The sequence below is a fragment of the Eschscholzia californica genome, unplaced genomic scaffold (genome assembly GCF_041429995.1).
Source record: "Eschscholzia californica isolate CP2 unplaced genomic scaffold, dmEscCali1.0.p SCAF_3, whole genome shotgun sequence".
Taxonomy (NCBI): Eukaryota; Viridiplantae; Streptophyta; class Magnoliopsida; order Ranunculales; family Papaveraceae; genus Eschscholzia; species Eschscholzia californica.
The window spans coordinates 65,494,340-65,521,512 of record NW_028238420.1 but is presented as its reverse complement, the minus strand read 5'-3'; the positions used below and the strand labels follow the sequence as shown (position 1 = coordinate 65,521,512).

Genomic DNA, 27,173 nt, shown 5'->3' with positions numbered 1-27,173 from the left:
GTTCCAAACTTGGAGGGCAGAAAACCTAAGTTAGCTATCCCTCCAACCAAGGGTGGTTGGCAAAGAACACCAAAGGCATTCTTTTAGGCCTCATTCTTGGGGAATTAGCCTGCAAGTCAATCAATTGCCTTCCCCTCCCTTGGAACATCTAATCACTCCTTGAATTCTTTGGGGCTCATATTTCACGCGTGAAAACCAACCGATCAAACCATATAATATTTAAGGAAGCATACCCTTTCTTGGGTGTTTAAGCCAAGATTGAAATTGGCATGAGCAAAGAGCTCCAGAAAGGAAGCATACCCTATCTTGGGTGTTTAAGCCAAGATTGAAATTGACATGAGCAAAGAGCTCCAGAGCCCGTATCCGGAGCTGCTCATGGTTTTTCACGAACAGAGAAGTAGTGAAACGTGCGGAACCACATACGCCGAGTCGACTCTTATGCCGCTAGCTATGCTCTCCTTCCATTGCTAATACTTATACAAATGGAAATGGTTCCCTTTCTTGAGCAGGAATGCATGAGTTGTCAACGAAAAAAATCGCAGTTCAAATGGAAAATCAACTAGAAGAACAAGAAAAAAAGGCAAGACCTCAACAGATAAATGTTGTAAGAAGGTTAATTTCTCACTTCTTCAATTACAATCTACACAACTATTTCTTTCTTCCCCACTATATCATCTGCAATCTACACAACTTGATCAACGAGTAAAATATAATTCGAAACGAAAGTTTTAAGACCACAGTTACAACCAACAAGACCACTGAGAGAGAGTTCAAGAAGCAAAGAAACAAGTGCGCGAGATCAGACGGCAGCTGACACAAGGAAACTTCTAATCCGCTGCAAAAGCTCAGCTTTCACAGAATCAGGAACCGACGCTGCAAAAAATCACAAAGATCGGCACAAACGTCATTTAAATGTAAGAAGACGTTTGGAGAACTCGGCCAAGTGATATCGGTGTTGAGAGATATTAGATATCAGCATTGACCATCTAAAGTGAGCAAGATAATTGCAGTTAAAAGTTTCGGAGGAAGAGTTATGTCTCATATTTTCTGAAGACTGTTATACCAATTGAATGGAAGAAGAAAACCCCCAAGATTCAAAACTCATTTAGTTCGAAGCATGAATTACTCTATGCGATACCGAGAGGATATATAAACGCACCTCTGCCCTTTGGGGTGATTACATGTATAAGGTCATCAACTGTGACATTGTTTCTTCCTTTCTTTCTTGCAAAAGCCCTGCGAGAAAATGATGGCAGAAAAGCCGGAAAATGAGGACAAGTAACAAAATCTTAAAACTTCCCAACATAGATCGAACAATAAGGGCCAAAGCTCAAAGCTGATAAAAGCTACCCAGGCCAACTTTCTGAAAATCGACGTTGTTCTTGACCCATGATCATTCGAACAAGAATAAAATTGGATAGCCGAAATCTAGTCTAAAAAGAACAAGGACTTTTTGAAGGTTAAACTATTCTACAATGGCAATCGAACATACTCTATTCAACTCTCCATAAACCAAGATTACAACCCAAAAAAAAAAGATTTTCAGTTGTTTCATAGAAGATAACGACTACTCAAAAAATGAATTATTGCAGGGTAAAAAAAGAGATCACCTAAATTTTACCCAAGACCCTTCATAGATCATAGATTGAGCGTATACATACTCATCAAGGTTCTCCAAATAAACCATAAAATTTCAATCTAAATTGAGAAGATTCTTCGGTAACTAACGCAAAATTATTCCAAGTCCATAAAACGCTTCGAATTTAATTCTATATTTCTAACTAATAAGTAGCAATATCCTAAAGCCTAAATCTTTCATTTTTTGAGCTGCGTTGCCTGTCGCTAATCTAGTAACGATTCTTCGCCAAATTATACGCTAAAAATATGGCCCAAAAAACAACAATAACATAACAAATAAATAACATCTAATAACTTCTTATCTTATAGAAAGGAATCAAACCTGCATATAGTTTTCATTTCATCTTTCCAACCACATTCTATAAGCCTTTCTCTCAAAAGCTCTTTCAATCTTTCCTTTTCTCCACTCTCAATCAACTAAAAAGGAAACCAAAATACAAACACCATTAGAACTTCAAAAAATCAGGGAATATGATATCAAATAAAACACAAACCCTAACACATTCGTAGAGGAAGAGATTTGGATTTTCGACAACCATATTACATTAATATATCATTAATCACTAATTATCCACCTCCATTATATAAATAGTTAGCAAGAAACAAATTCAATTGACCCATAAACTGCTCCTAAAAATTCAATGAGAAAACTCATCTACCCATAAGTTCAAACACCCCAAAAAAACCCTCTAATCATGAGTATAAACTTGCTTTTCTTTCCTAAAACAGTAATTAATCTTCAAAAAAATTCACTACCCAAATACCCATACGAAAAATTGAGTCTATAAGAAGCAAGAACAACTGAACTTCAAAAAATCCAAAAAAAGAAAAGAAAATCGAACCTTGATGTTGATGATTTCCTGAAGAGTGGGTTGTTGTTGTTCTTCTCGATCTTGTTCGTCTGCATCTGGTGTGGGTGGGCGATTAATGGAACTTCTCCTATTGAAATAGTGAATAGACCATCAAATAAAAGATAATAGACATCAAAAGTAAAGATATATACAATGCAAAAAAAAAAGTAAAGATATATATATATATAGAGAGAGAGAAAATGAACTCTATTTTTATGAAATTTTTGTTATTATAAACAGATTTAGAGAAAGAGTAGAAGGGTTACTCACATCTTCTACAAAATCAAAAAGGATAATCTGGGAATCAACAGATTATATGTATTAGTCGGAAAGAAATAGGTGAAAGTTTTGCGGGTTGGGAAGAGTTGAGGAGTTTGATTTATAATTATTATAGGGGTCTTTCAACAAAAAAAAAAGGGGGGGGTGGGGGGGGGGGGGGGGTGGGGGTTTATTTGACATTGACCCCCAATTATTTAGTGATATTAGGACTTCACCCCCAAAATGTAAAGTGTTCAGGCGTTAACCCCCATTTTGCTTACTTCCGTCAAATACCTTTCAAATGGTCAGTGTGCGAAGCACACGCGTAGATTGTGACAAAACTGCCCTTCATCTAATCCTACGGTGAGCAATCATTTTTGTGATCAACAGTAATAGATGTTTTATTCTTTCTTCTTCTAATATGTTCATATTAACTATTATCTCTCTCTAAAACTATCTCTCATCTTAGTTTATCTCTCTAACTTTTTCCCATCTCCTGAACATACTTCTTCTATTAATTCTATCTCAAATAAAGAAAAAAAATCAAATGGCAACACCAATTTGCACTACAACTATATTAAACCTGGTGATAATTTCATTGTTGAATGCCTCCTTGATTTCTTAAATGAAGATGGTGAAATCCTCGGCAATACTACATTCGCTAATACCACCAGAAATTCCACTGGTTCTTCCATTGTTTTCGTTCACGAATTCTTTAAATAGGTAAGAAACAATCAAGAATCAAGAGTAATTTTATTAACTCTTCGAGTTCAGAAACCCAAATTGTAGGAATAGGTTCTCTTAAAAATTCTGAAATCAGAAATGACATAAATTTTTTTCAGTTTCTCTTCGTACATACCGAGTAAAGAAAGGGACACCTAAAAGCTATATGAGTTTTCATCTCACAAACTTGACACAAGACTTCCTGTAAACGAAAATAACACATGTTATTTGAGATAACACCCAACTGTAAATATATTAATTAGAGAAGGACCCCCAACCGAAAATAGAAGAGAACAAAGTTTATCTCAGTTGATGAACTAGTCTTAGCCCCTTCTCAAATCGTTTTGGCTAAAATGAACTTACTTCCTTGGTTCACCCCTCCCAAAACCTCAACATCACTTGATTGAAGCTCTTGGTTTTTATAGGGCTTTAGGGTTTCAACCATTGGAGCTTTAAGGGTTATTTGGGATGATATTTCAACAACTATTTTGAAGGGTCATTTCTCAATCGTTGATCACGAGAGGGATTGTTCACCGTTAGATTAGATGGGGAGTATTTTTGTCACGAATCACGCGTGTGTTTCACACGCCAACCATTTAACGAGAAAATGACGGGAAAAAGCCAAATTGGGGTTTAACGCCAGTACACTTTTCATTTTGGGGGTGAAATCCTAATATCACTAAATAATTAGGGGTCAATGTCAAATTAACCAAAAAAAAAGTAGTAATTATTATAGGGGTAATGACCATTGCCCTTGATTTTTGCAGAATTTACGTGGATGGGTATTTGGTTTAGCTGTCAATTCTTAACCCGATTCATTGGGTTAAGGGAACAATTATGTTTATGTACTAGAGTAGGGTTGGGAATTGTTACCGGCGGGAGGCTCGCACGGTAAAATTTGCGGGTTGGTCTTGATCGGGTATCAAAAATCCATGAGCATTAGGTACCGTAAGCCTTAGGGTACTCAGGTAGGTCAGATTCGGTCTGACCTATATCAATGCCGATTACGTGTGGGTACCCGAGCGGGCCTGAGTATCCGACCGAACCCATCAGACATCGAGTAGACGGGGTATCGTACCAAGGTAAACAATCTAATTAGAATTTGAACAAACCATTGTGAAATTTGAATTTTAGCTTCATTGATATAACATACGATTTAATATACAAAGTTAGAGAGAGTTCAACTCATCGAGAAAAATACAAGTATTCATTCTGATTATGGTTTGGTTACCTGTTAGGCAAGGACAATCGGACTAAACAGTTTGGTCACTCGGGTGTTGGGTCACTCGGTCAGGGGTCACTCGGTCGGGGGGGTCACATGGTGGAAGGTCCCCAATATCTTTCATGAGTTTGGAGCGGATTCGGGGTGGCGGGTACTGTTGTGTTTTCCAAGCCTTGTACTCGAGTCTTGAAGGTTGTAGAGAAAATTATTTTGATTGTTAAACCGTTACCTAATCTTTGAGAGAACATTGAATTTGGTTCCAGATAGGGATGCAAAATGGACCAATGAGGACGGGGTCATGTCAGTTGTTACTCGGACCAAGCAAGTTACCATGAGCATTAGGTGATGATTCCCATCGTCATCCACTATCGCCCAAACTATTTGAGCCAATCAGATGACAAACCAGTTTCAATTTAGATTTCTTATGGGTTTCACTGAAACCTCAAACGAGAAACAGTTTACTTTTTAATTTAGTGAGAGACAATAAAGAAAGAAGAGGACCTAATAGGAAAATGAAGATTGAGGAAAACAAAGCAGAAGAAAGACAAAAAAAAAAAAAAGGACAAAGTATAATTGGAATACATTCTTAACCAAAACCTTTAAAAAGAGGATTAAAATAGAAGCTAGTCAAATGGTAGGGGCCAAACGAAAGATTAGGCAACATCTCGAGGGCTAAAACTTAAGTTCTTTTTTTTTTGTAGAACAAGAGGAAGGGGTTGAAGATGAAAGAGAAAGAGAAGAGTCGAATAGGAGGAATATTAAGTAGGGTTCTTCTTCAAACTGCATTCCAGAACTCCACGAAGGATTGGGAGAAGCAGCTGAAGGCACTTAAGTACTTTCATGGAGTTTTAGAATGCAGTTTGAAGAATCAGACACTTCAAACAAACCCAACTCAGATTGGTCAGATTCATCCTTTAACTCGTTACTTTATTATTTACACTAATCTGCAAATATATTAGTGGTATTTTCTTTCTTCTAATTGTCTCTATCTGACTCGTCTGAATCAAATAAACCCCTAATTCAACCTGAATCAATTTATTCAAATGAATTGGACATTAATACGAGTCAAAACAATTTGAAATCTGACTCAATCCAATTCAGACATCCAGTCAAATCTCATATCTGACTAAAAGAAAAAACAAACACTATCTAGCAAAGAGTTGGTCTTAGAGGGTTGGGAGGTTAGGGTTTGTAAAAACAACAGTCCCATATTATATCCCAATCACTAATTACAACTAAAGCTACTTCTCTTAAAATATACCAACCCAACACATTGGTGGTGTTGGGCTGATGGTGGTGGTTAGTGGTGGTGATGGTGGTGGTGGAGTTGCGGAGGGTGATGGTGGTTACTAGTGGTGGTGGAGCTGCAAAGGTCAGGAGGTGATGGTGGCTGTTAGTGGTAGTGGAGCTGTGGCAGTGATGGTTGTATGAATTTTCACATATATAACCGTTTTAAATTCATATAGTTGCACATAATACGATATTCTTGATATATCGATGATTGTAATTAGAATATAGTTTGTGCAGTTGAATTACAGGCAGAAATCAGGTGTTCTACTACATTAGTCATGCATAAATGTATGTATGCCCTAAATTTCACCAAAAGCTCAAAACACTACAACTGCATGACAATCATCTACTCCCTCAGCTACCCTATAAATCTTCTTTACCTTATCATTCACCTTCATAGACATGGCCAAGAAGATGACGATTGTAAAGATAACGATGAGGTCTTTTGGCTTGTTGATGTCATTATTGTTACTATGTTGTTCTTCGTCGTTGTCTGTCGATAGCAATGGGCGTGAGTTTTACTCGGCCCATGAAGAATTAATGGGTGTGCAGCCATTGTCAAAGATAGCAATGCATGAAGCGGAGATAAGTATTCATGTTGCTGCCTCCATTAAAGTTACACCTCGTTTACTTGGTTTGAAGGTATGCCTACCCTTTCGGAAAATAATATTTCTACTGTCATATAATTCTGCAAATATTTATTGAACTCGAGAACGCTATATAGATATTTCAGTTCTTTTATGGGGTTTTTAGGTGTTTGTGTATCGTTCTTAAACTATGCGGTTTTGATGAAATTCTTCTCATATCTATCCTTTTAGACTGTAAGAAGTAGTTCAGCTAGTTCGGTCGCGGGTCTATCTACTGAATCACTGCTAGTTCAGAATTTTCTTCTGGATCACGTCTATTAGTATCTCAATTTGAGTTTTAAAAACTTATAAATTAGTCAAATTGTGTATGTAACTACACTAATACTGTTATGTGTTATATTTGGTTATGAATTCGCAGGGAAAGAATAGTCAATGGGTTAATGTCAACTTCAGGCACCCGAATCCAAGTACAGGAGATTGGGTTGCAGTTTTTTCTCCTGCAATATTCAAGTAAACTCTTTTTTTGTATCTTATTTTCATACTCACATCGTTTCTTGTAGAATTTCATTCTTATAAATGGTTATAATTTAATGTGCAGTTCTTCGACATATTTACCAACCATTGGCAACTCAAGATATCTGACTCCATTGTTGGGGACTGCTCCGATAAAGGTTTGAATTCTTAACACTCCCAATCCAAAAATTCTTGAGCCGTAGGAGGGAATGAGCCAATCGAATGGCCCATATTCATAATTCGATTGTTCAATGAGAAATGCTACATGTACTGTTGTATAGACTCCTGACCTGTAGCAGATATATAGACGCCGGTCTCACAACATAGATCGGACTGGTGGGTCGGGCCAAAACCGTTAGCCTTAGCCACATCGTGGAAACCGGAAGGACTCTCTCAAAATGGTTCAACTTATAACTTGGCATACTCAAATGAAGCAGTAGTGATGTTTAGCCCGAGTTTTACAATAATCCTAAGCAGATTTCTTCTCAGGATTCGATCTGATGACCACTACATTTGGATTTGATATGAGTTCCAGCTTGTGATTTTTTGTAAATATAATCATTATATATCTGACCCGTATCATTTTTCTCCATATTGTGAATATCTACAGTATCAATTTGCGAATTACTCAACTAGTGATTACATTCAGACGGGTCGTGGGTCTTTGAGATTCCGCCTGATCAATCAGAGATCTGACTTTGCCTTCGCGTTATTTTCGGGTGGACTGGCCAGGGTAAATTACTATTTTCCCACCAATACTATATTTGTTCTTAACAACAGATCTTTTTTTTTATTAATTCTTAATTATATATCATAATTGGGTTTTGCAGCCAAAGTTAATAGCCGTTTCAGACAGGATTATTTTCCTAAACCCAAAGGCACCTCTTTATCCCCGTCTTGCTCTTGGCAAGTCCTGGGACGAAGTAAGTTTTTAAGTTATATAATTGTCTTGTACAAAAGAAATATTCGTATGAAAATGTTTGTCGTTTACATATTTATGTGATACAGATGACTGTAACTTGGACAAGTGATTATCACATAGATGAAGCCATCCCATTCATTGAATGGGGAGTTAACGGGGAATCGCAGTCTCGTTCTCCTGCTGGAACACTTACCTTCACCCGAGCAAGCATGTGTGGTATGTTTCTTATTTGAGTGATGCTACATTAACTCCTATTCTGACTTCCTACTTGATCGCATTCTGTGAGAATAATCCCACATGGGAGAAAAAGTATCTAGCAACCAAAAATATGATCTCTAGGTCCTCTCCACTCATTGCCAATTGTTTTTGAGTTGTTTGACCACAAATTTAACACATTCAGTGATCTCACTAGTCGCTTTTCATCACTTCATAAAAGTACTGTCTCTAGAATTTTTTTAATAAATTCAAAATTAACGCATAGAGTCAACGAAGAGGTAAAATTTTGATGTGGGAGTTGATATATAGACATATTGCTTTGTTAATCTTGTTTTTCATACGAGTACACATCAGTAGTGCTGAGGAACAAGAAATTTCGGGCAGACTATAGGCAGAAATCCAATGTGGCTTCCCGTGATTGGTATCCAGTTCCACTCCAATCATGGGAAGCCGCATTGGGTTTTTGCCTAGTCTGCTTGATATTTCTTGTTCCATTGCATTTCAAAACACATATATGCATACACACAAACCTACATACCTATGTGCACGCATACATACACGTAATATGTAAACAAGTTAGGGTGTTAACATGTTGGGAACTTTGGTCTTGTTTAGGACCTCCGGCGCGAACGGTGGGTTGGCGAGAACCAGGATACATCCATACAACTTTCTTAAAGAATTTGTGGCCAAATCTAAGGTAAACCCATACAAGTTTCTTAAATAAATTCTTGCCAAGTTCTTATTACTTCTGATTAACAGATGATTTATTAGATCTTTATGTCTTGGGCTTCGACAATCTGTCGAACTTCAATTTGACTTTATATTATTTTGAAATAAATACATAATACGCATAAGTTACGTATTTATGTATTTAATTGACTGAGATGTATGAATTATACAGATATACATACAAGTTGGGACATCGATTGAAGAACAGTACATATTTATGGAGTAAAGACTACTATTTCACAGCTCCTCCATATCCTGGCCAAAATTCCGAACAACGTGTCGTCTTTCTCGCCGATACTGGAAAGGTTCGAACTTCTTTTCTTTTTGAAAAACTTATTAGTTAAATATGTCCACTGACCAAAAATGTAACACTAATTTGCAGGCAGAGCGAGACGAATCAAACGAGTACCAGAACTACCAACCAGGAGCGCTGAGCACCATAGATGAGCTCACGAAGGAGTTGAACGACTATGATATCGTCTTCCATATAGGTGGCCTTCCTCATGCCAATGGTTTTCTCTCTCAATGGGACCAATTCACCGAAATGATTGAACCCATCGCCTCCGTGGTACCTTATATGATTGCTAGGTTTGTTTATTTTCTCATTGAGCTCTTATACTCTTAATAACAAGATACTATGTCTAAAAACGGTAAAACAGTAATGTGTTACTAACTTACTATTATATATTAGTGGTAGCCACGAACGAGATTGGCCAAACTCTGGATCGTTCTATGGCTCGACCGAGTCTGGTGGAGAATGTGGTGTACCTGCTCAAACTATGTTCTTCGTTCCTGCTGAAAATCGTGCTAAATTCTGGTAACACATTCCTTTTATTTATATAATATGTATATGTACATATGTATGTATACGATCCCAAACTATTCTGGATAATAAATATTTTAAGTTGGGTTACGAAAATAGACGTCCGAATCTAAGAAAATCACTATTTTGTCCTTGTTACGAGTCAAATGTAGGTATTCGGTTGATTATGGTATGTTTCGGTTTTGCATTGGAGATTCAGAACATGATTGGAGAGAAGGAACAGAGCAATATGAATTCATAGAGAAATGTTTTTCGACAACAGATCGACAGAAGCAACCATGGCTAATATTTGCAACAAATCGTGTACTTGGTTATTCATCAAGTACTTGGTATGCTAAACAAGGATCATTTGGTGAACCATTAGGAAGAAGTAGTTTGCAGAAGCTTTGGCAGAAATATAGAGTTGATATTGCTTTATATGGTCATACTCATAACTATGAGAGAATTTGCCAAATTCATGAGGTAAATTATTCTCTTTGTTTTTGTATAATTGTATTACAATTTTATTTGGCCCGAGACCTGAACGAGTAGGTTGTTTAGGATGATTTACTCTAATTGTTGAAAAGACAGACTTGCACAGAAAAAAGTTCACATTTTGTGTACTTCCAGACATGGATAATGTCTTCCTTAATTGATGCTCCGAATTAAACTTATAAAGTCTTGACCCATCCTTGGAACACTAAAACTCTAGTGCCATCTTAATGCATATTTTCATAACAAGATTCGAACTCTACTCTCAGTAGTGAGGAGATACGCGTGTTACCACCCAACCAGAGTAGACTTCACAGATGACATTTTTTTCCGTTGTAGAGAGGTGCTGATGTTACCACCCAATCGAAGTGAGTTCAACAGTGATACAAGTACTTCTTTGGTGACTCCTTGGGCGACCTCCTGATAAGACGAGATATTTTTGTCTTTTTCACCAAGGAAATGACCAAAATACCCCTTGTGTTATTAGCCACGTAGTCAAGGAGGTCACTTAAGGGGTCATCAAGGAGGTACTTTTATCATTTTTGTAAGTGGGTTTCACCTTAGTCTACTTCCTTTTGAGAAGCCACTTGTATTAGAGTAACTCGAGCACTCGACACTTCCACCAACACATTGGACTAGCATTATAATGTCCCAACTCTTCTTAAAACCCGACTTCTAAAGGAAGAAACGAATTGCCTAAAACTTATCTACTACCTAAACGATGCTAATATCGAAAAGTAGTGATGAAATTGTTTTGATTTGTGTTTGAAATGGTGGTGAAATGCAGAACATTTGTGTGAACACAGAGAAATCACATTTCTCAGGGTTATGGAATGGAACAATACACATAGTTGCAGGAGGAGGAGGAAGTCATCTGTCAGCTTTTTCAGGATTAAAAACAAAATGGAGTTTAGTTGAAGATTATGACTTTGGGTTTGTGAAAATGACTGCTTTTAACCACACAAATTTACTATTTGAGTACAAGAAAAGTAGTGATGGTAAAGTTTATGATTCATTTACAATTGAAAGAGCTTATATTGATGTACTTGCTTGTACTCTTGGTACTTGCTCACCCTCTGCTGCTACTCCATAAAGAAACAAAGAATTGATTCTAGTAGTATTAGTAGTAGTTTCCATTCGATACTTATATTAGCTAAGCTTTGTTTCTAGTATGTCTGTATTGTCAATTCTGTTGTATCTAATCGTGGTAACTGGAGTAAGAATTCGAAATTCGCAAAATTTTGGTGCTTTTATCTTTTGTTTGTAACTCCCCGAGTTTTAGCAGTAATCTGTATATAGTCCAATCCCAACTAGTATTAGATTTTGTTCCTGCCGAGGCTCCACGAGCCCACCCAAAAAGTCTTGAGACTTACTAAGCTCGAATACAAATCTATAGCTCAGACTCCAAACGCTCTCTCAACCGATGTTAAATACTCCACCGTTAGAGATGAGGAGTCATCCATTCTCATACCATTCGTAATGTACCGAAGTCTTAGCAATCGACACTGTCTCTGTTTAATAACCCAATAGGTACGAGATTTGTTCCCCGTGAAGCCTCCAAATGCCCACATCCAAAGGCCCGACAATACTAAGCTTGAGCACACACCTAAAGTTCTGGCTCCAGACGCTCTCCTTCCTAAGCATTGTGGGACTATTACAATCTTCCTTTTATTCGACTTGCAAATTTTATTCGATTTCTCTCGACAATGAGTTTGTTCATCTAAAATTTGAACAATGCTGAAAAATAAACTAAATTTTTCAATACAAAATTTCTAAATGCAGAATAGCTATTGACTAATAATAAGGACCAAATGCCCAACTTCAACGGTGCCTCTAAAATTTCAACGAAACCCAATTCTAAAGGCCCATAAACTGAATTAGGTCATCAACTTTCAGTGACAGAGAATCAGGCAAGACGGAAGAAGACCAAGCTTCTCTCTCTAGTAGCTTTCTCTCTCTAGAAATTGTCAAATGATCAGAGAAGATCAAACTTAGCATTGATCCTTTTTGTTCATCATCTACGATATGCATCCATTTCTGCAACTTAGAGAAACTCCATTGAAGGAAAAACTCTCCTTTTTATAAGTTGCTGAGATGGGTGCTTACCCATCTCCAGCACCAATAAGTCGAAGAAACCCTAATCAAGTTCCAATCTTTATAATTTATAATGAAAACCCACTCTTTAATTTTAAGACCCATTTCTCAATTCATCTCAAAACCCAGGTATTTTACTTCTTCATCTACTACTACCTCAGACATCAAAATAGAAATAAAAACAATCCTCAATACTTCCAACACTGTTGAACCCCCACTAGAAACTCTAGTTCCTTCACTCTCACATGATGTAGTAAACTCAATTCTTCAAGAACAAGATGATATTAGATCAAGTTTCAGATTCTTCATATGGGCAATGAAAAGAAAGGAATTTAGAAGTTGGGTATCTCATAATTCAATGATTGATATACTTTGTGAGTCTAATGGATTTGAATTGGGATGGAAATTGTTAGAAGAGTTAAAGGATTCTGGTATAACAATAGTTTCTCATGCTTTTACTGTGATTATTGCAGCTTATGCTAAGTTAGATATGATCGAAAAAGCTGTCGAAACGTTTGGGAAGATGAATGATTTCAATTGTCGACCTAATACATTCACTTATAATACAATTTTGCATTTACTAGTTGAAAAAGAGGTTTTTATATTAGCATTAGCTGTTTATAATCAAATGGTGAAGACAGATTGTTGGCCAAATCAAGCTACTTATGGTATTTTGATTGATGGGTTGTGTAAAGCTGGTAAACCCCAAGATGCACTTCAATTGTTTGATGAAATGACTCAAAGAGGTATATCTCCAAACACTATGATCTATACTATAATTGTTTCTGGTCTTTGTCAAGCAAATAGAACTGATGATGCATTAGAACTTGTAGATGTTATGAAATCGAATGGGTATATGCCTGATTTTATCACTTATAATACTTTGTTGAATGGATTTTGTAAATTGGGTAGGCTTGATGAAAGTCTTGAGCTTTTAGAGTCATTTAAGACAGAAGGATTTGTATTAGGATTACATGGTTATAGTTGTTTGATTGATTGGTTATTTCGAGCTGGAAGGTTTGATGAAGCCTGTGAGTGGTATCGGATGATGAACGAGGAAGAGATTGTTCCTGATTGTATATTATACACAATTATGATCAAGGGTTTTACGGAAGCGGGCAAGGTTGACGATGCAGTGAAGTTGTTAACCGAGATGACTGAAAGGGATTTTGTCCCGGATACTTTCTGTTATAATACTCTCATCAAGGGTTTCTGTGACATGGGTCTTTTAGACGAGGCTCGGTCTCTCAAACTCGAAATCTCAAGAAACGATTGCTTTCCCGACTCTGCCACTTACACTATTCTCATTTGTGGGTTGTGCAAAGAAGGCTTTGTCCAGGAAGCGAAAGAAATATTCAGTGAGATGGAAAAATATGGATGTTACCGAACTGTTATGACCTTCAATGCTCTTATTAATGGACTCTGTAAGGCTGGGGAGCTAGAGGCAGCTAAGCTTCTGTTCTGTGAAATGGAGATTGGGGGGAACCCTGCTGCATTTCTCCGGCTTTCTCAAGGTGCCGACCGAGTTCTCAAACCCACAGATCTTCAAGCTCGTGTTGAGCGCTTATGTGATGACGGGTTGATTCTTGACGCATATAAACTTCTAATTAGGCTTGCAGACAGTGGAGTTGTACCAAATGTTTTTACGTATAATATCCTGATTAATGCTTTGTGTAAGGCGAGGAATATTGAAGGAGCACTCCAACTTTTCAAGAAGCTCAAACTTATGAAGGGTTACTCCCCTGATGCAGTTACATATGGAACACTTATAGATGGGCTTCAACGGGTTAATAGAGAAGAAGACGCTCTTGCCCTCTTCGATCAGATGGGAAAAAGTGGTTGTCCTCCGACTGTGGTTACTTATAAAACACTAATGACTTGGTTTTGTCGAAAAGGAAAGGTTGATTTAGCGTTTAGTTATTGGATGAAGTATTTGCGGGGCGAAGCTGGGGAAGAAGAAACAATCAAAGAGGTAGAGGACAAGTATGGAAGTGGGGATATCGAAGGAGCAATTCGTGGCTTACTTGAAATGAATGTCGGATCTGAGAAACTTGATTCTTCACCTTATACGATTTGGCTAATTGGGTTATGTCGAGAGGGAAGAGTAGATAAAGCTTTGAAGATCTTTTCAACTCTTGAAGAATACAATATCGAAATTACACCCCCAAGTTGTGTGAGTCTAATCAATCAACTCTGTGAAGAAGGTAAACTTGATCTTGCTATAGATGTTTTTCAGTACACATTAGAGAAAGGTTTCAAGTTAATGCCAGCAGTATGTAATCGGTTGATTCGTTCTCTTTTTTCTCAAGAGAGAAAGAAACCAGTATTTGATCTTTTAAACAGAATGAAATCTGCTGATTACGATATGGACTTCTATCTTCAGCGAAGTACAAAGTCTCTGTTACAATCTGGCAGAATATTAGAGGCATGAAGCAGAACATTCACACTAAGTTGTTTCTTCGTGAAAAAAAAAAATCAATGTTTCATCTTCCCGTCGATGTTGTATCACTAGAAACACTGATTCCTTTCGCTTCCTGTGAACTGAGCTACGAGTCAGAATGACCAGGATTCTGATTCAATCAACTCCATTGATCTTCTTAATAGTTCAAGGTTAGTGTCTCATCAACTTCTGATTATTTAAACGAATAGGATCTTAAATTGTTTGAGTGTTCATTTTTGTTAACATAAAGTGATCAATTTTAATTAGATCCAATGAGTGAAGAGTTATTTCAATCACAGTTGGGAAGTGAAACTTAGAATTGTAAATTTATTTGAATAACCCATTGATGTAATCTTATGGCAGACTGTTCAAATAAGAATCTTCTGTTTAGTCCTAGTGAAATTCATTTCAGCATAATCTCTGTCCTACATGGAACTTCTTTGTCTTACTCTGGTTGAACCTTGAAATTATTTATATTCGATTCTGACCTCCCCGAGCTTCTTCTATTTTCAGGCATATATTGATAATTGAGCAGCTAATTCTCAATGTTTCAAAAACTTCTAAGTTCTAACATATATTTGCTTTGATAAGTTGATCTTACTGCTTATCATGCCAAGTACTGAGTCTTTGTTTTTGTGCTCCCCTTGTTTTCTGTTAATACTTTTGCCAGAAATCGGTGGAGGTGGTGTTGGAAGACAATAATAAGAGATTCTTATTTTTATGAAGCTTGATCACTGGCAGCTTGCTGGCCATCTGCCAACTCCCGGCGATAGGTTTCAGACGGGTAAGAAAGAGAGTAGGCGTGAGCTTAGCTTCCCTGTGTAGCTTCTCTAGCGGCTCGACTTCAGATTCCCGAGAGGGTCAGCTTGAGGATTGACGAGGATACTATTATTTGGTCACGCAGTAGTAATGAGGTGACTTCATGCCAGAAGAGATCTGGTCTTGCAAAATACCAGCTAGGGTTAACTTCATGCTGTGGGTTGCTGCGTGGAATCGTCTTCCAACTGCTGACAACCTGATTCAAAAGGGCTGCTTCCTTATAAACAGATACCAGACACCATTTGCAAGCAAGATTTGGAGTTACTTATTGTCTATGAATGGCGCGACTTGGTGTGTACTGGGTACTGGTAGAGATGATGACTCGATGGAAGGGAGTTGTGACCCCTAAGAGAGCTGAGGGACTTTGGGAAGCTAATCGCAGAGCTTCCCTCCCTGGAGATCCATTCTTTTCTTTCCTCATCATTCAACATTGAACTGATGACTGATGATCCGAAGGGGCACTTGTTCTGCTGGGCGGGTAAAGAAGGCGAAAGCTATAGTTGAATCTTATGGAAGAGAAGAAACTCAGCAATCTTCAAGAGCAAAAATTCCGACACAAAAAAGCTATATTTGTTCATTTGGTCTATATCCCATTGGATAACTCAAGTCATTTATTTCTTAGTCTTTGCCTCTTGGGGTCATCCAAGAAAGTTGGACAAATATGCAGGTCAAAATTTTTTGGGGCCAACTTAGAAATAACCCCATCTTCTTATGCTAACACTACTTCTATATGCAACAAAATAAACAAAGATTAAATACATTCTTAGTTTTTAGTGGTAAGCACCAAATATTGCTATAATATGACTAAAGGAAAATAGTTCAACAAAAAAAAAAAAAAATGACTAAAGGAAAATGATCCAAAACTTTCTTATATTAAAAAAGATATGTCAACTTTTTATAGGTTTCAGCTCTGTATATAGTATTTGCACAGGATGGTATGAGAAAGGTTTACACAAATTTGATTAAATTGAACCATCTTGAAATCATGATCTTTGTTAAGTCTCACACTAATAAGCAATCAAGTTGTGGTAATATAGGTTTTGTAGAGATTCGTAGAGTATGTTTTTGTTTTTGTTGAAAACGGGTTTACAAAATAAAAAATACAATTGTATTTGTTAAAAGGTCGGTGACCGGGGTAAGATATGAACGAGACAAGAAGTGGTGGTGGTCAGAATTAGTGGCCATGAGAAGAGATAGTAATGAATATAAAAACTAGAGGGTAAAACAAACATGTGGATTTTTAAAATTTATCGTTACATCAGTAGTCAATCTGGGTCTAGATCGACCCAAAATTATAGTTGGATCGTTAGTGGATATTAAAATGTTTTTTTATCCTTTCATATTAGTAAAATATAATATTTATCTTCACATATATTCTAAATGGCATTTTACTCGTTAATATTGGGGTCATTTCTTGATTGACCCTCTAATGTGTGAATAGATTTCCACGTGGCTTCCTAAAGTGTGAGAAATATCGAGTTGACCCTGTTTATATATACTTTTTTTAAGCCATGGGAAACATTTCCATTCATAAGTGATAAAATCACTATTTACATGGACGATAATTCTTATTTCTCTCCTCTGAAAATTTTATGAGAGTTACATACCTTTAAATGCAAAGTGCCTCATGAAGGGAAAGAAATTTGACTAGACACATACACATTGATCCTAAAGATCGAGAAAAAAGACCCTAAAGGTCGACAAAAAGATCCTAAAGATCGTGAAAAGAGACCCTAAAGGTCTGACAAATACTATAATAAAGAACCACCGCCGCTATCACCGGAGAACCGCCTTCGTCACCGGAGAACCGCCTTCGTCACCGGAAAACCGCCGCCATCACTGGGAAAACCGTCGTCGTCCAATTACCAAAGTATATGAAAAACTAAATATTCTTCCTTTCTGAGTTCTTGATGGATGCACATCGATAAGTTCTTGAACAACCGTTTGACTACTTCCACCTTCTTCTTTATTGTCTTCATCTCTGAGTTCTGTATCTCTTTCTTTTACTCACCGGAAACATAATACTGTAGATAACCTTGATCGGAAAACAAAGAATTGCGTCCCAGAAAACTATCTCTCTCTTGTAGAAACCAGAGAATTCAAAGGAAACTATAAAATTAAAGAAGATCAATAGGTACGGTGAGAGACTGTAAACGATGGATGATCCAACAAAAACACTACAACAGATGAATAGGGAGAGAAAGATTGAGCCCTTCTTCTGATTACAATCAAGAGGGAGGGTTATTTGCCCTAACTCTCTTCTAAAAACCCCACAAAAGATGGCAATACTGACTGATTTGAAAGAGATTGACCCCGTTTATATTTGGGTTATTTCCCTAATGGCCCCCTACTTTGTGACCAGCTTCCCGCCTGGCCCCCCACTTTACGAGAAATACCCATATGGCCCCCTTCCGTTATAACATCGTTACTCTCTCTCTCTTCCATTTCTTTTCTCTCTCTCCTCCAGCACGTTTTCTCTCTCTGCCACCTCGTTAAAGCCAGCCAACTCATCATCTTCTCCTGCGAAGGTCGCCGGCCGACCAATTTTTCGGCCGACGACCTTCAAACCTAAAAAAAAAAATATTATTTATTTCATCTCTCCTTCCCTCTCTCTCAAAAAAAAAAATTTCACCATGGTCTGTTCTGGCAGACCTTCAAGGTCTCCCGACCTCCGGCGAAGGGTAACCCCCTTCGCCGGAGTTTAGAGAGAGAGGAGGTGAAATTTTTTTTTTTTTTTAAGAGAGAGAGGAGAGATGAAATAAAAAAAAAAATTAGGTTTGAAGGTCGCCGGCCGGAAAATTGGTCGGCCGGCGACCTTCGCCGGAGAAGATGATGAGTTGGCTGGTTCTAACGAGCAGAGCCGGCCCTGGCCCAAAGCGAGCAAAGCCTCGCTTTGGGCCACCAACTTTGAGGGCCTCCCAGCTATTAGTTTATGCAAGAAAAAATTCTGACCCAATCCGTTAAAGATAAGTCATAAAGGCACCCGTTTCATTAAAAGGGCCCCGAGCAATGTAGATAATAAGCTAAACAAACAAATATTGGGCCCACCTCCACCTATCCCTAACCTAAGATGCTCTTTCTTTCTCCACTTTACAGCAACACACAAGTAGGCCACTTTTTATTTCTCTTCATTCTTACATCATGAACTTTTCTTCATCTCACTAGGTATTACCCATTTACAAACTTGCTTGGATCAATCTATGGCCATGTAAATGGGTGCTTTCACTACTAATTTAATCTTTTTTTATTTTGAAAAATACTACTAATTTAATCTCTGTGTGGTGGAATATTATTTCTTGGCTTTGAGAGGGATCCAGAGAGAGATTGAGACTGGCGGAGCGAGAAATCGAGATCATATGGCAAATGGAAAAAGAAGTTGACAAAAATTTCTCTCATCTCAACCTTTGTATCAACTGACATGAACAAGGATCTCTAAAATAATTTCCTCCGTGTCATCAAAGAATTTCTAATAATGTTTCATTGGAGTTGATGTTGTTTTTAGCAAAAACTCTACAAAATCCGAAGGGGCCCTCAAAATTTTAGGACTTAATGTCCCGTTAGAGATTCTCTAATGGTTGCACAGGTCAGAAACTATCGATGAATGTGCTCTAACAACCATTTCCAATAAAGGAGAAATTGAGCGAGAAACAAAGACAAACTTGGTAAGACAAAGACATAGATTGAGCAAGAGAGAAATTTGTAGGGAGAATAAATGTGTGTGAGAGAGAGAGAAAGAGAGAGAAAAAAAAGAGGAACGCATAGAGTTACGAGAGAGATAAAATGACGGAGGTGAGAGAAAGAAAGAAGAGATAGAGAGAGGACAAGAGAAAAACTTTACGACGACAAAGATATTCCTGCAAAATTAGGGAGGAAGATAGTGAGCGTGAAACACTTGACTTGTTGACGGAAAGTGTGTATAATTTCGCTAGAATTTATAGGGCAAACCATATTCATCGTGGTCAAAGGATAGGTGGCTCTTTTAGTGGAAATAGGAGGCGCCTATAGACTTTCTTTTTTGCATATAATATAGGGGCCACATTTCCGTAACTCGCTTCGGGCCACTAGAAAGTCAGGGCCGGCCCTGCTAACGAGGTGGTAGAGAGAGAAAACGTGTTGGAGGAGAGAGAAAAGAAATGGAAGAGAGAGAGTAACGGTGTTATAACGGAAGGGGGTCATATGGGTATTTCTCGTAAAGTGGGGGGGCCAGGCGGGAAGCTGGTCACAAAGTAGGGGGCCATTAGGAAAATAACCTATATATTAATCTATACTAAAAAACAAATTTAGTTTTTCTTTGGGTTAATTCCGTTTTGGCCCCCAGTTTGTGATCAAGTGGCCCATTTGGCCCCCAATTGTGTCAGACAGTTCGTTTTGACCCCCATATGTGTCAGGCAGTTCGTTTTGGCCCCATATTATTGTTAAATGTACCATTTTTGCACTTATGACATTTTTGTAAAAAAAATTAAGAATCTTTTTTTTCTATTTCTCTTTAGTCTGCCAATTTATCGAATGTGGTTTAGAACCTACAATCATGCGAGAAAGATCAACAATAGAATACTAAAGATGAAAAATAGAATACCGGAAAGAAAAAGAGATGATTAACTACAATTACCTAAATATAAATCAAATTAAGATTTTACATGAAAAAGGAAAGCAAGACAAAAGAAATATAGTAAAAATCAAACGATTTTCCACGTTCTTCATCTTATTTTTTTGGAACTTGGTATTCAAATTGATTGTAGTGTTCTCCTCAAATATAAATGAAACTTTTTTAATTAATTACAAATCCATTAAAAATATGCATACACATTAAATTAAATTAAATTAAGATTTTACATGAAAAAGCAAAGCAAGGCAAAGAAATATTGTAAGAATCAACCCGTTTTCCACATTCTCCTTCATCTTGTTTTTTCTGACTTGGTATTCAATTGATTGTAGCATCCTCCTGAAACATAAATGAATTGATTGTATTGTTCTTCTATAATATAAATGAAATTTTTTTTTATTAATTACAAATCGAAACTATCATCAGATCTTGAAGATTAGACTATATATACTTAAAATGACGAGAGATGCGAAAAAAAAACTTTAAAAACAACTTAAAATTCAAAGATGAACAATAAAATACCAAAAAAAAGGAGACAATTAATTACAATTACCTAAATATAATTTCGTCAACCACGACACGGAGAGACAAAATAAGTAGAAAATAAATTGGGAAGGTCTTACTACTCTTGAATGTGGTTACAGGTGGGCCAAAGAGAAGAAGACCTCTTCCAGGTGAACGACAACCTTTAAATATGTCTGGACGTAATAATGGCCAAATGACCATCTCAGTGACACATCTTTTCGCATGCTCCAAGCCAGCTACAATAGTGCAGAAAGATAAATACAAGTCGGGAAGTTTTATAAGGCCTCCCCAATTTTGTTAAAAGGCCTCCCCATGAACCATTTTACTTGCTAAATTATCACTGAGGGAGGGGGGGGGGGGGGGCTTTTACTTGCTAAATTATCACTGAGGGGGGGGGGGGGGGGGGGGGGCCTTTTACTTGCTAAATTATCACTGAGGGGGGCCTTTAAACAAAAATGAGGGGGCCCTATAAAATCTCCCATACAAGTCTTGGAGATGTGTTAACAACAACAAAAACATGGAGTTTATATATTCTATGATTACCAATGTCGTCCCAAAGAACATTTGGGATCCCGATCCATTATTTCATTACTGACACGTTCAATAACACGAGGTTCCAAATTTCTCAACTTCTCGGGATGCTCCCCCCACCAGGTTCGTATAACGTTTCCAAACTAAAAATACATACGATCAATTAGCTCCCTCCTCAATATCTTTCCTGCAGGAGATAATAGAAATGTCTTTATTCATGATGTAACCATACCACAGTGAACATAAGATCAATTAAAATAATAAATGTCTACTAATTACCATCAATGTCCTCAGATATCCACAGATGTCCACAAAAGTCGAAAAATATATTATTGAAATACGAGTATAAATATATTATTTCATATGATTAGACAATAATGATGACATTAAAATAATAAATGTCTACTAATTGCCATCAATGTCCTCAGATATCCACAGATGTCCACAAAAGTCGAAAAATATATTATTGAAATACGAGTACAAATATATTATTTCATATGGTTTGACAATAATGATAATATTAACATAATAAATGTCTACCAATTATCCTTCAATAATAATAATAATAATAATATCCACTACACATTTTGTCCATGGATTCAATATGCTGCAATGTCCCCATGACATTTTGTCCATGAACCAAATGTCTTGAAATGTCTCTGAGACATTTTGTCTATGAATCAAATGTCTTGAAATGTCCATAAAGACATTTTGTCTACGGACAAATGTCCCGAAATGTCTTAAAATGTCTCTGGAACATTTTGTCTCTGGAACATTTTGTCTCTGAGTGACCTTCAATGTCCTGAACCACTACCCACTTAGTGTGTGGGGTAAAAAAAAGATTAGTTATATTTTCGTACCCAATTTGGGACTAACAGGAAGTTTTGACCTTCATATTTTGCAAGATTTCATTGGGTATTCGTACCATGTTGAGTTTACCACATTAAATCTTTTTAATAAAATATTTATTGCGATAAATGAAAATCTTCTCCACTAAGTTAAGGAGGGATGAATTCATTCTCTCTTATTTAGGAAAAAGTGGTAAGATAGTATTTTCCTCTTGTAATACCTTTACTTTCTGTACAAGTGTAAGGCATATTTTAGTTGGTTATTTTTTTCTCAAAAAAACAAGGTTTTGTATAGCAACATCCTAAAACAACTTCCCTCTAAATAATAGCTAACAGTTCCACATTTATTGGAGAGAAGATCGGGTCAGATTTCTTTCTTTAATCAATTATTACTTTCTTATATATATATATATATATATATACATTGATTAACAAATTTTATTATTTAATTGCAAGGGTAAGAAAAAATCAAGACGATTGACAAGACATATAGTGGGGGCCATCATATTTGGAAGCCAAACAAACCTCCTCCTAACTAGTATGGTGGTTTTCAACAAAAAAAAAAAAAAAAAAAAACTAGTATGGTGGTTCTTGGTTATGATATTTTAGTATGTGAGGTACTAGTCAGACTACCTGTGTAGTGCCCTGACCTTCGAGTCGGAGAATCGGACGAGTTAGAGCGTCAAGCAGGGTAGTGGTTTATTTTGGATACTTATTTTAGTTGATTCGGGCAGCTTATCTGATAGTTCTCGAAAAATAATGAATTTTGGTGAGTCACACGTAAAGATCGGACATAGTTTTGCAATCTCCTATTTCCGATAATTTTCTTCGTAATCGAATTAATTTGGGTCATGTAGTTTCTTCACGGTTAGTTTGGGATGAAAAAGAAAAGAAGAAAAAAAAAAAGCTAAGTTGGACTCATAAAGAAACAAATGGTGCTAAATTAGTTGGCTATAAGTGTGGTGGGACTTTCTTGTGAAGTATGTATAAATGGAGGACTTAAAATAGATTAAATATAATGGCCACTTCATAAGGCGACAAGTGGCACCCCATTTGCTTCAAGAAAGAACTTACGCCCACTTCCTTCCTTTTCACCGTGCATGTATGGGATGAGGTGTTAAGTGTAGGATTTAATTGAATTTAAGTGTGGACCCCACTTCCTATTAACCCTTTAAATCCAATTCTCTCGTTTGAGAAACAAACTCAATTTCAACCGTGAGCAGTGTGAGAAGCGATTAGTTTTGGCCGTGAAAGTGTCTCAATTTCAGTTGTCGATTTCTTTGCGCCCGGTTATCGGAATTCGACGAAATTTGTTCCAGGTAATTCTATTCGATCAGTTCTACATATCTATCCGTTTAGAATTTTCAATTTCGTCCGTTTTTGGTGGGTTTACGATAGTTATTTCGATAACTATATAGTTGGGTCTAATATCTCTTGGGTTCGTAATTTAGAGCTATTTGGGATAGTTATAGTTATATTTCTTCGAATGATTTATGTTCAGAACATGTTTAGGAGATTGTAGACTATTTTGGGGTGTTCATATATAGACGGGTTGCTGCCGAATTATTTTACGACTCAAATTTGATATTTGGATCAGTTTTTATAATGAATTGGAATAGAGATGGTTACCCGAACCTTGCCGTTAACATAAATGGATAGGTTGAGTTATGGATTCATAACATTAGGTTCATTTTATGATTTGATAGTTCAAGATTCATAGTATTTGGTTCGTTATAAAATTTGCCAGCTTATGGGATATCGGAAATGTAAAATAGAGTTTGTGGGAAGTTGGTTGGTTGATTTGTTTGTATTTCAGTTATTCGATGGGACGTCTCGGTGATCTCTTTAGTGCCGATAGGACATTTCTAGTATAGTTTCATTCATTTTATGCATTTGTGCTCTGCAAGAGGACTCTTGACAGTTATGTAACTGTCAAATGACCGTTTTGCCCTTTCATATTTCAGTAGGACTAATAAACTGCAATAGGGAGCTCGAGGAGAAGTGGAGCTTAGTCAGGAGCACCATTGGAAGCGAAGAAGAGGTAGGATCCTACGAATCTTACTTGGAGCACGGGTATTCCCCGTTTCACCATTATATATATATATATATAGTCGTTTTTCTTCTTTTTATAGTTCTCTAGTTCAATTTGTGATATGATATGGTATGATATGTATGTATGTGGTGTACTCTATGTTATGGATGTTTCTCTTTTCAAAACAAATTGGTTTTTCTGAAAAATAATCACATGGAGGCGGAATCGCTTGATCTGTGTGATCGTTTTGTGTGAACTGTAAACACGTGGTGGCGGAATCGCTTGAGCTGCGTGTATAACATGGAGGCGGAATCGCTTGATCTGTGTTACGTGTAATGGTTGTTTTACCACGGGCATTGGTTGGTCCCCTTGTTTATTTTATGTTATGGATTAGCCATGAATTATGTCAAGGGTTACACTCGGTGCGTGGCCAGCCGTTTGGTAACGACCATTCTAGTTTATCCGGAATGGGGTCCGGAGAGGATGGGAGTTGGGGTATTCCGACCCTTGGAGTGATTAGGGGACTGACCCAATGCCATGCTTGTTTATTTATTCTGCTAAACCACTGGTGTGTGTGGTTTGAATTCTGTTGTGAATGATACTTACAATGTTTTCACCGAAATGAAAGAGGGTGTTTACCCGAGTTTTCTTAATAAGAAAATACTAATTCCCTGAAAGTGGACACTTGTAAAAGCTTGGCTTTAAACAGGGTTTACCCTACCTTGAGACATGAGAACGCTCTTCTCCTTTTGGTTGATGGGACCTTTAGGAGGGCTCTGTTCTTGTAGCTTTGGGAGCCTATCAGATCATTTAATACTATTATAGGTTCATGCATATGTTTGGGTATTCTTCGAATGGTCAATGAGTTACCTTGCGAGGAAGCGTCAGATCTGGCCGGAGATAGGACGCGCCTCAAGATGAGATAATTGTATCGCCGTGGGTATATGGCTCTGCTACACGACGATGCTCTTATAGTCGTCTGGGTAAGTCATGACATATTCTAAGCGTATCATTGTTTGGGTGAGATTTACTATTCGATGCGTATTGAGATCACAAGCCAGCCCGATGGGCGATGATGACGAAGGGAGAGTTACGGAAGCTCTTACCGGGGTATTACGTGGATCCATGTGTACACTGCAGTAGTCAAACGTTCGATAAGGCGCCGCCTGCCTACGCACTAACAAAGGCCGAACGGTTCTTCCTAGCCGAATAGTAGGTGACCCCGACTGAGGGCGTATTCAGTCGTGATCTTGGTAAGCTAGAAGAATTATCTTGCTATATTGCTTTGCTTCGTGTGCATATTGATATCTCTGTATATATCTGTATATATGTAACACTTATAACTATTAATGTATTAAAATGTTGATGTGTGTGGTGCGGGTAGGATGTCTAGGTATCCTACTGAGCTGACCTTCGGGTTATCTCATTCCTATTTGTTGTTGTTCAGTTGCAGGTATTGGTGACCCGGAGTGACATAGTTTACTTCGACGGCTCACATTATGTAAGATTATAATTTCTATTATATTTTCAACATAATCACAACGTTAATATTATATATGTATCATCTAGAATAGTTAGGATCGTTCTCTCACTTGTTTGCGATTGTACACATGTAAATAGTATGCACATTATCACTTTTTATTTGATGCTATTGTTATTTAGAAGTTTGTGAGATATGTATGAATGTTTGACAGGTTTTTCCAGGTTTGATATGTTCAATTTATAGAGGAGACTCTGTCCAAATTCAGTCTCTTCTGTGAACTATTCATAAACATGAATTCAAGTTGTTTTTCTCTTTATGAAAACTATTTTGGGTTACATATTTTCCGAGCATATTTTCAAAAGGTTTAAACTATATTTGATTTTCCGTTGTGTTTGTTCTTGATTTGTAACCCGTGATGAGAGTTTTGGCTTGGGTTTATATTTGAAACTGGTTTGAGTTAGTATTAGACCGAGTTTCTTTTATAAACTGCCGGGCAAACCGTGATTCGGAACACGGGGCGTCACAACCTGTAAAGTCATTGATGCGGTTTAAATCTATATGTATATATTGGCAATACTTAATTCAACATGATTCATGCTTTCATGATTTATATTTCACACGATCTAAAAATAACCCTATGCTCGCCGTTCACAAGGTTAATAAAATTTCTTTATCTACAATGCATTTACATGAACGCGTAGTAAATAGTCAAACACATGATGCACAAGTATACGGATTTGATCATTTTAAGCCCTTAAATGGTTTGTTATGTTTACATGGATACACATCCATTTTAGTTTACAACATCAGTACTAGAGAGAAAATATATTTGGATTTGGATTTGGATTTGGATGAAATATTAACAGCTGGCTTTGAAAGGTATGCATTTGGATTTGATCCTATCACCAAAGTATATAAAGTTATTCTCATACGGCAACAAGCATGGCCAAAAGCTACTCATCGGGATGACCTTTGCAAGATATTTACACTAGGCAAAGACGATTGTTGGAGAAGAATTGATGTGATAATACCATGTGATCTTCACCGTGTTAAATGGGTTTATACAAATGGTTTCATATTTTGGAGGCCATTCATTCATGACGATGAAGAGTTCAATCAGAAGTTTATAGTGGCATTTGATGTTGAAAAAGAAAAATTCAAAACTATCTCAACCCCTATTGCTGGAGGGGACATAAATGATTTGTTAGAGGTAGACGGATGTTTATCTCTATTACATCTTGACTCATGTAACAAGTTAAAGATGTGGATACTACGTGAAGATTCGTATGACAAGATTAGTAGTAATTGGATTGAAGAAACCATTCACTTTAGTTGGAAACGTTGTAATCGGCTTCTCCAAGTTCGAGCCATTGAAGGTACAGACTTACTTGTCATTGAACTTGAAAGAGGCCAAATTACAAGGGATGGTTTAAGATATGATTACTATCATTATGACCGTAAAAAGAAGACATCTAAAATTGTAGAAACCTTTGATTATAGATCCCCAATCACAAGTTATATCACAAATCTAGTTTCTTTTCATAAGCCAACATAA

General features: G+C 37.0%; 4 protein-coding genes and 1 long non-coding RNA gene across 9 annotated transcripts; 4 read left to right on the top strand and 1 right to left on the bottom strand.

Moving 5' to 3' along the window:
* Positions 1-600: 600 nt before the first annotated feature.
* On the bottom strand, positions 601-2,872 carry LOC147553470 (transcription/mRNA export factor). Its single transcript, XM_086665876.1, has 5 exons — positions 2,760-2,872; positions 2,481-2,577; positions 1,961-2,055; positions 1,160-1,236; positions 601-873 (listed from the first exon to the last, which is right to left on the bottom strand). Coding segments are annotated over exons 1-5 (345 nt in total). The 5' UTR covers positions 2,762-2,872; the 3' UTR covers positions 601-799.
* Positions 2,873-5,416: 2,544 nt separating this feature from the next.
* Positions 5,417-11,482, top strand: LOC147553469 (putative inactive purple acid phosphatase 27). 5 transcript variants are annotated; one of them, XM_086665872.1, is made up of 13 exons: positions 5,417-5,592; positions 6,220-6,624; positions 6,988-7,079; positions 7,168-7,240; positions 7,693-7,815; positions 7,913-8,005; positions 8,091-8,220; positions 8,836-8,917; positions 9,122-9,254; positions 9,332-9,537; positions 9,641-9,766; positions 9,925-10,234; positions 11,031-11,482. In XM_086665872.1, exons 2-13 carry the CDS (start codon positions 6,385-6,387, stop codon positions 11,334-11,336), a joined length of 1,914 nt encoding a protein of 637 aa, XP_086521998.1. In that variant the 5' UTR covers positions 5,417-5,592; positions 6,220-6,384; the 3' UTR covers positions 11,337-11,482. The 5 variants fall into 5 exon arrangements, with proteins under 5 accessions (XP_086521998.1, XP_086521999.1, XP_086522000.1 ...); XM_086665873.1 differs by having other exon boundaries at positions 5,427-6,117; XM_086665874.1 differs by having other exon boundaries at positions 5,475-5,592; positions 6,486-6,624.
* A 537-nt stretch (positions 11,483-12,019) lies between these two features.
* LOC147553468 (Pentatricopeptide repeat (PPR) superfamily protein) lies at positions 12,020-16,376 on the top strand. The gene is made up of 2 exons (XM_086665431.1): positions 12,020-14,947; positions 15,448-16,376. Exon 1 carries the CDS (start codon positions 12,411-12,413, stop codon positions 14,766-14,768), a length of 2,358 nt encoding a protein of 785 aa, XP_086521557.1. The 5' UTR covers positions 12,020-12,410; the 3' UTR covers positions 14,769-14,947; positions 15,448-16,376.
* Positions 16,377-23,308: 6,932 nt separating this feature from the next.
* LOC147553467 (uncharacterized) lies at positions 23,309-25,778 on the top strand. The gene is made up of 3 exons (XR_015237338.1): positions 23,309-23,422; positions 24,068-24,144; positions 25,583-25,778. It is a non-coding gene; the product is annotated as an uncharacterized LOC147553467 (long non-coding RNA).
* Positions 25,779-26,297: 519 nt separating this feature from the next.
* Positions 26,298-27,173, top strand: LOC147553466 (putative F-box protein At4g38870). Its single transcript, XM_086668710.1, has one exon. The coding sequence runs from the start codon at positions 26,298-26,300 to the stop codon at positions 27,171-27,173; it is 876 nt and encodes a 291-aa protein (XP_086524836.1).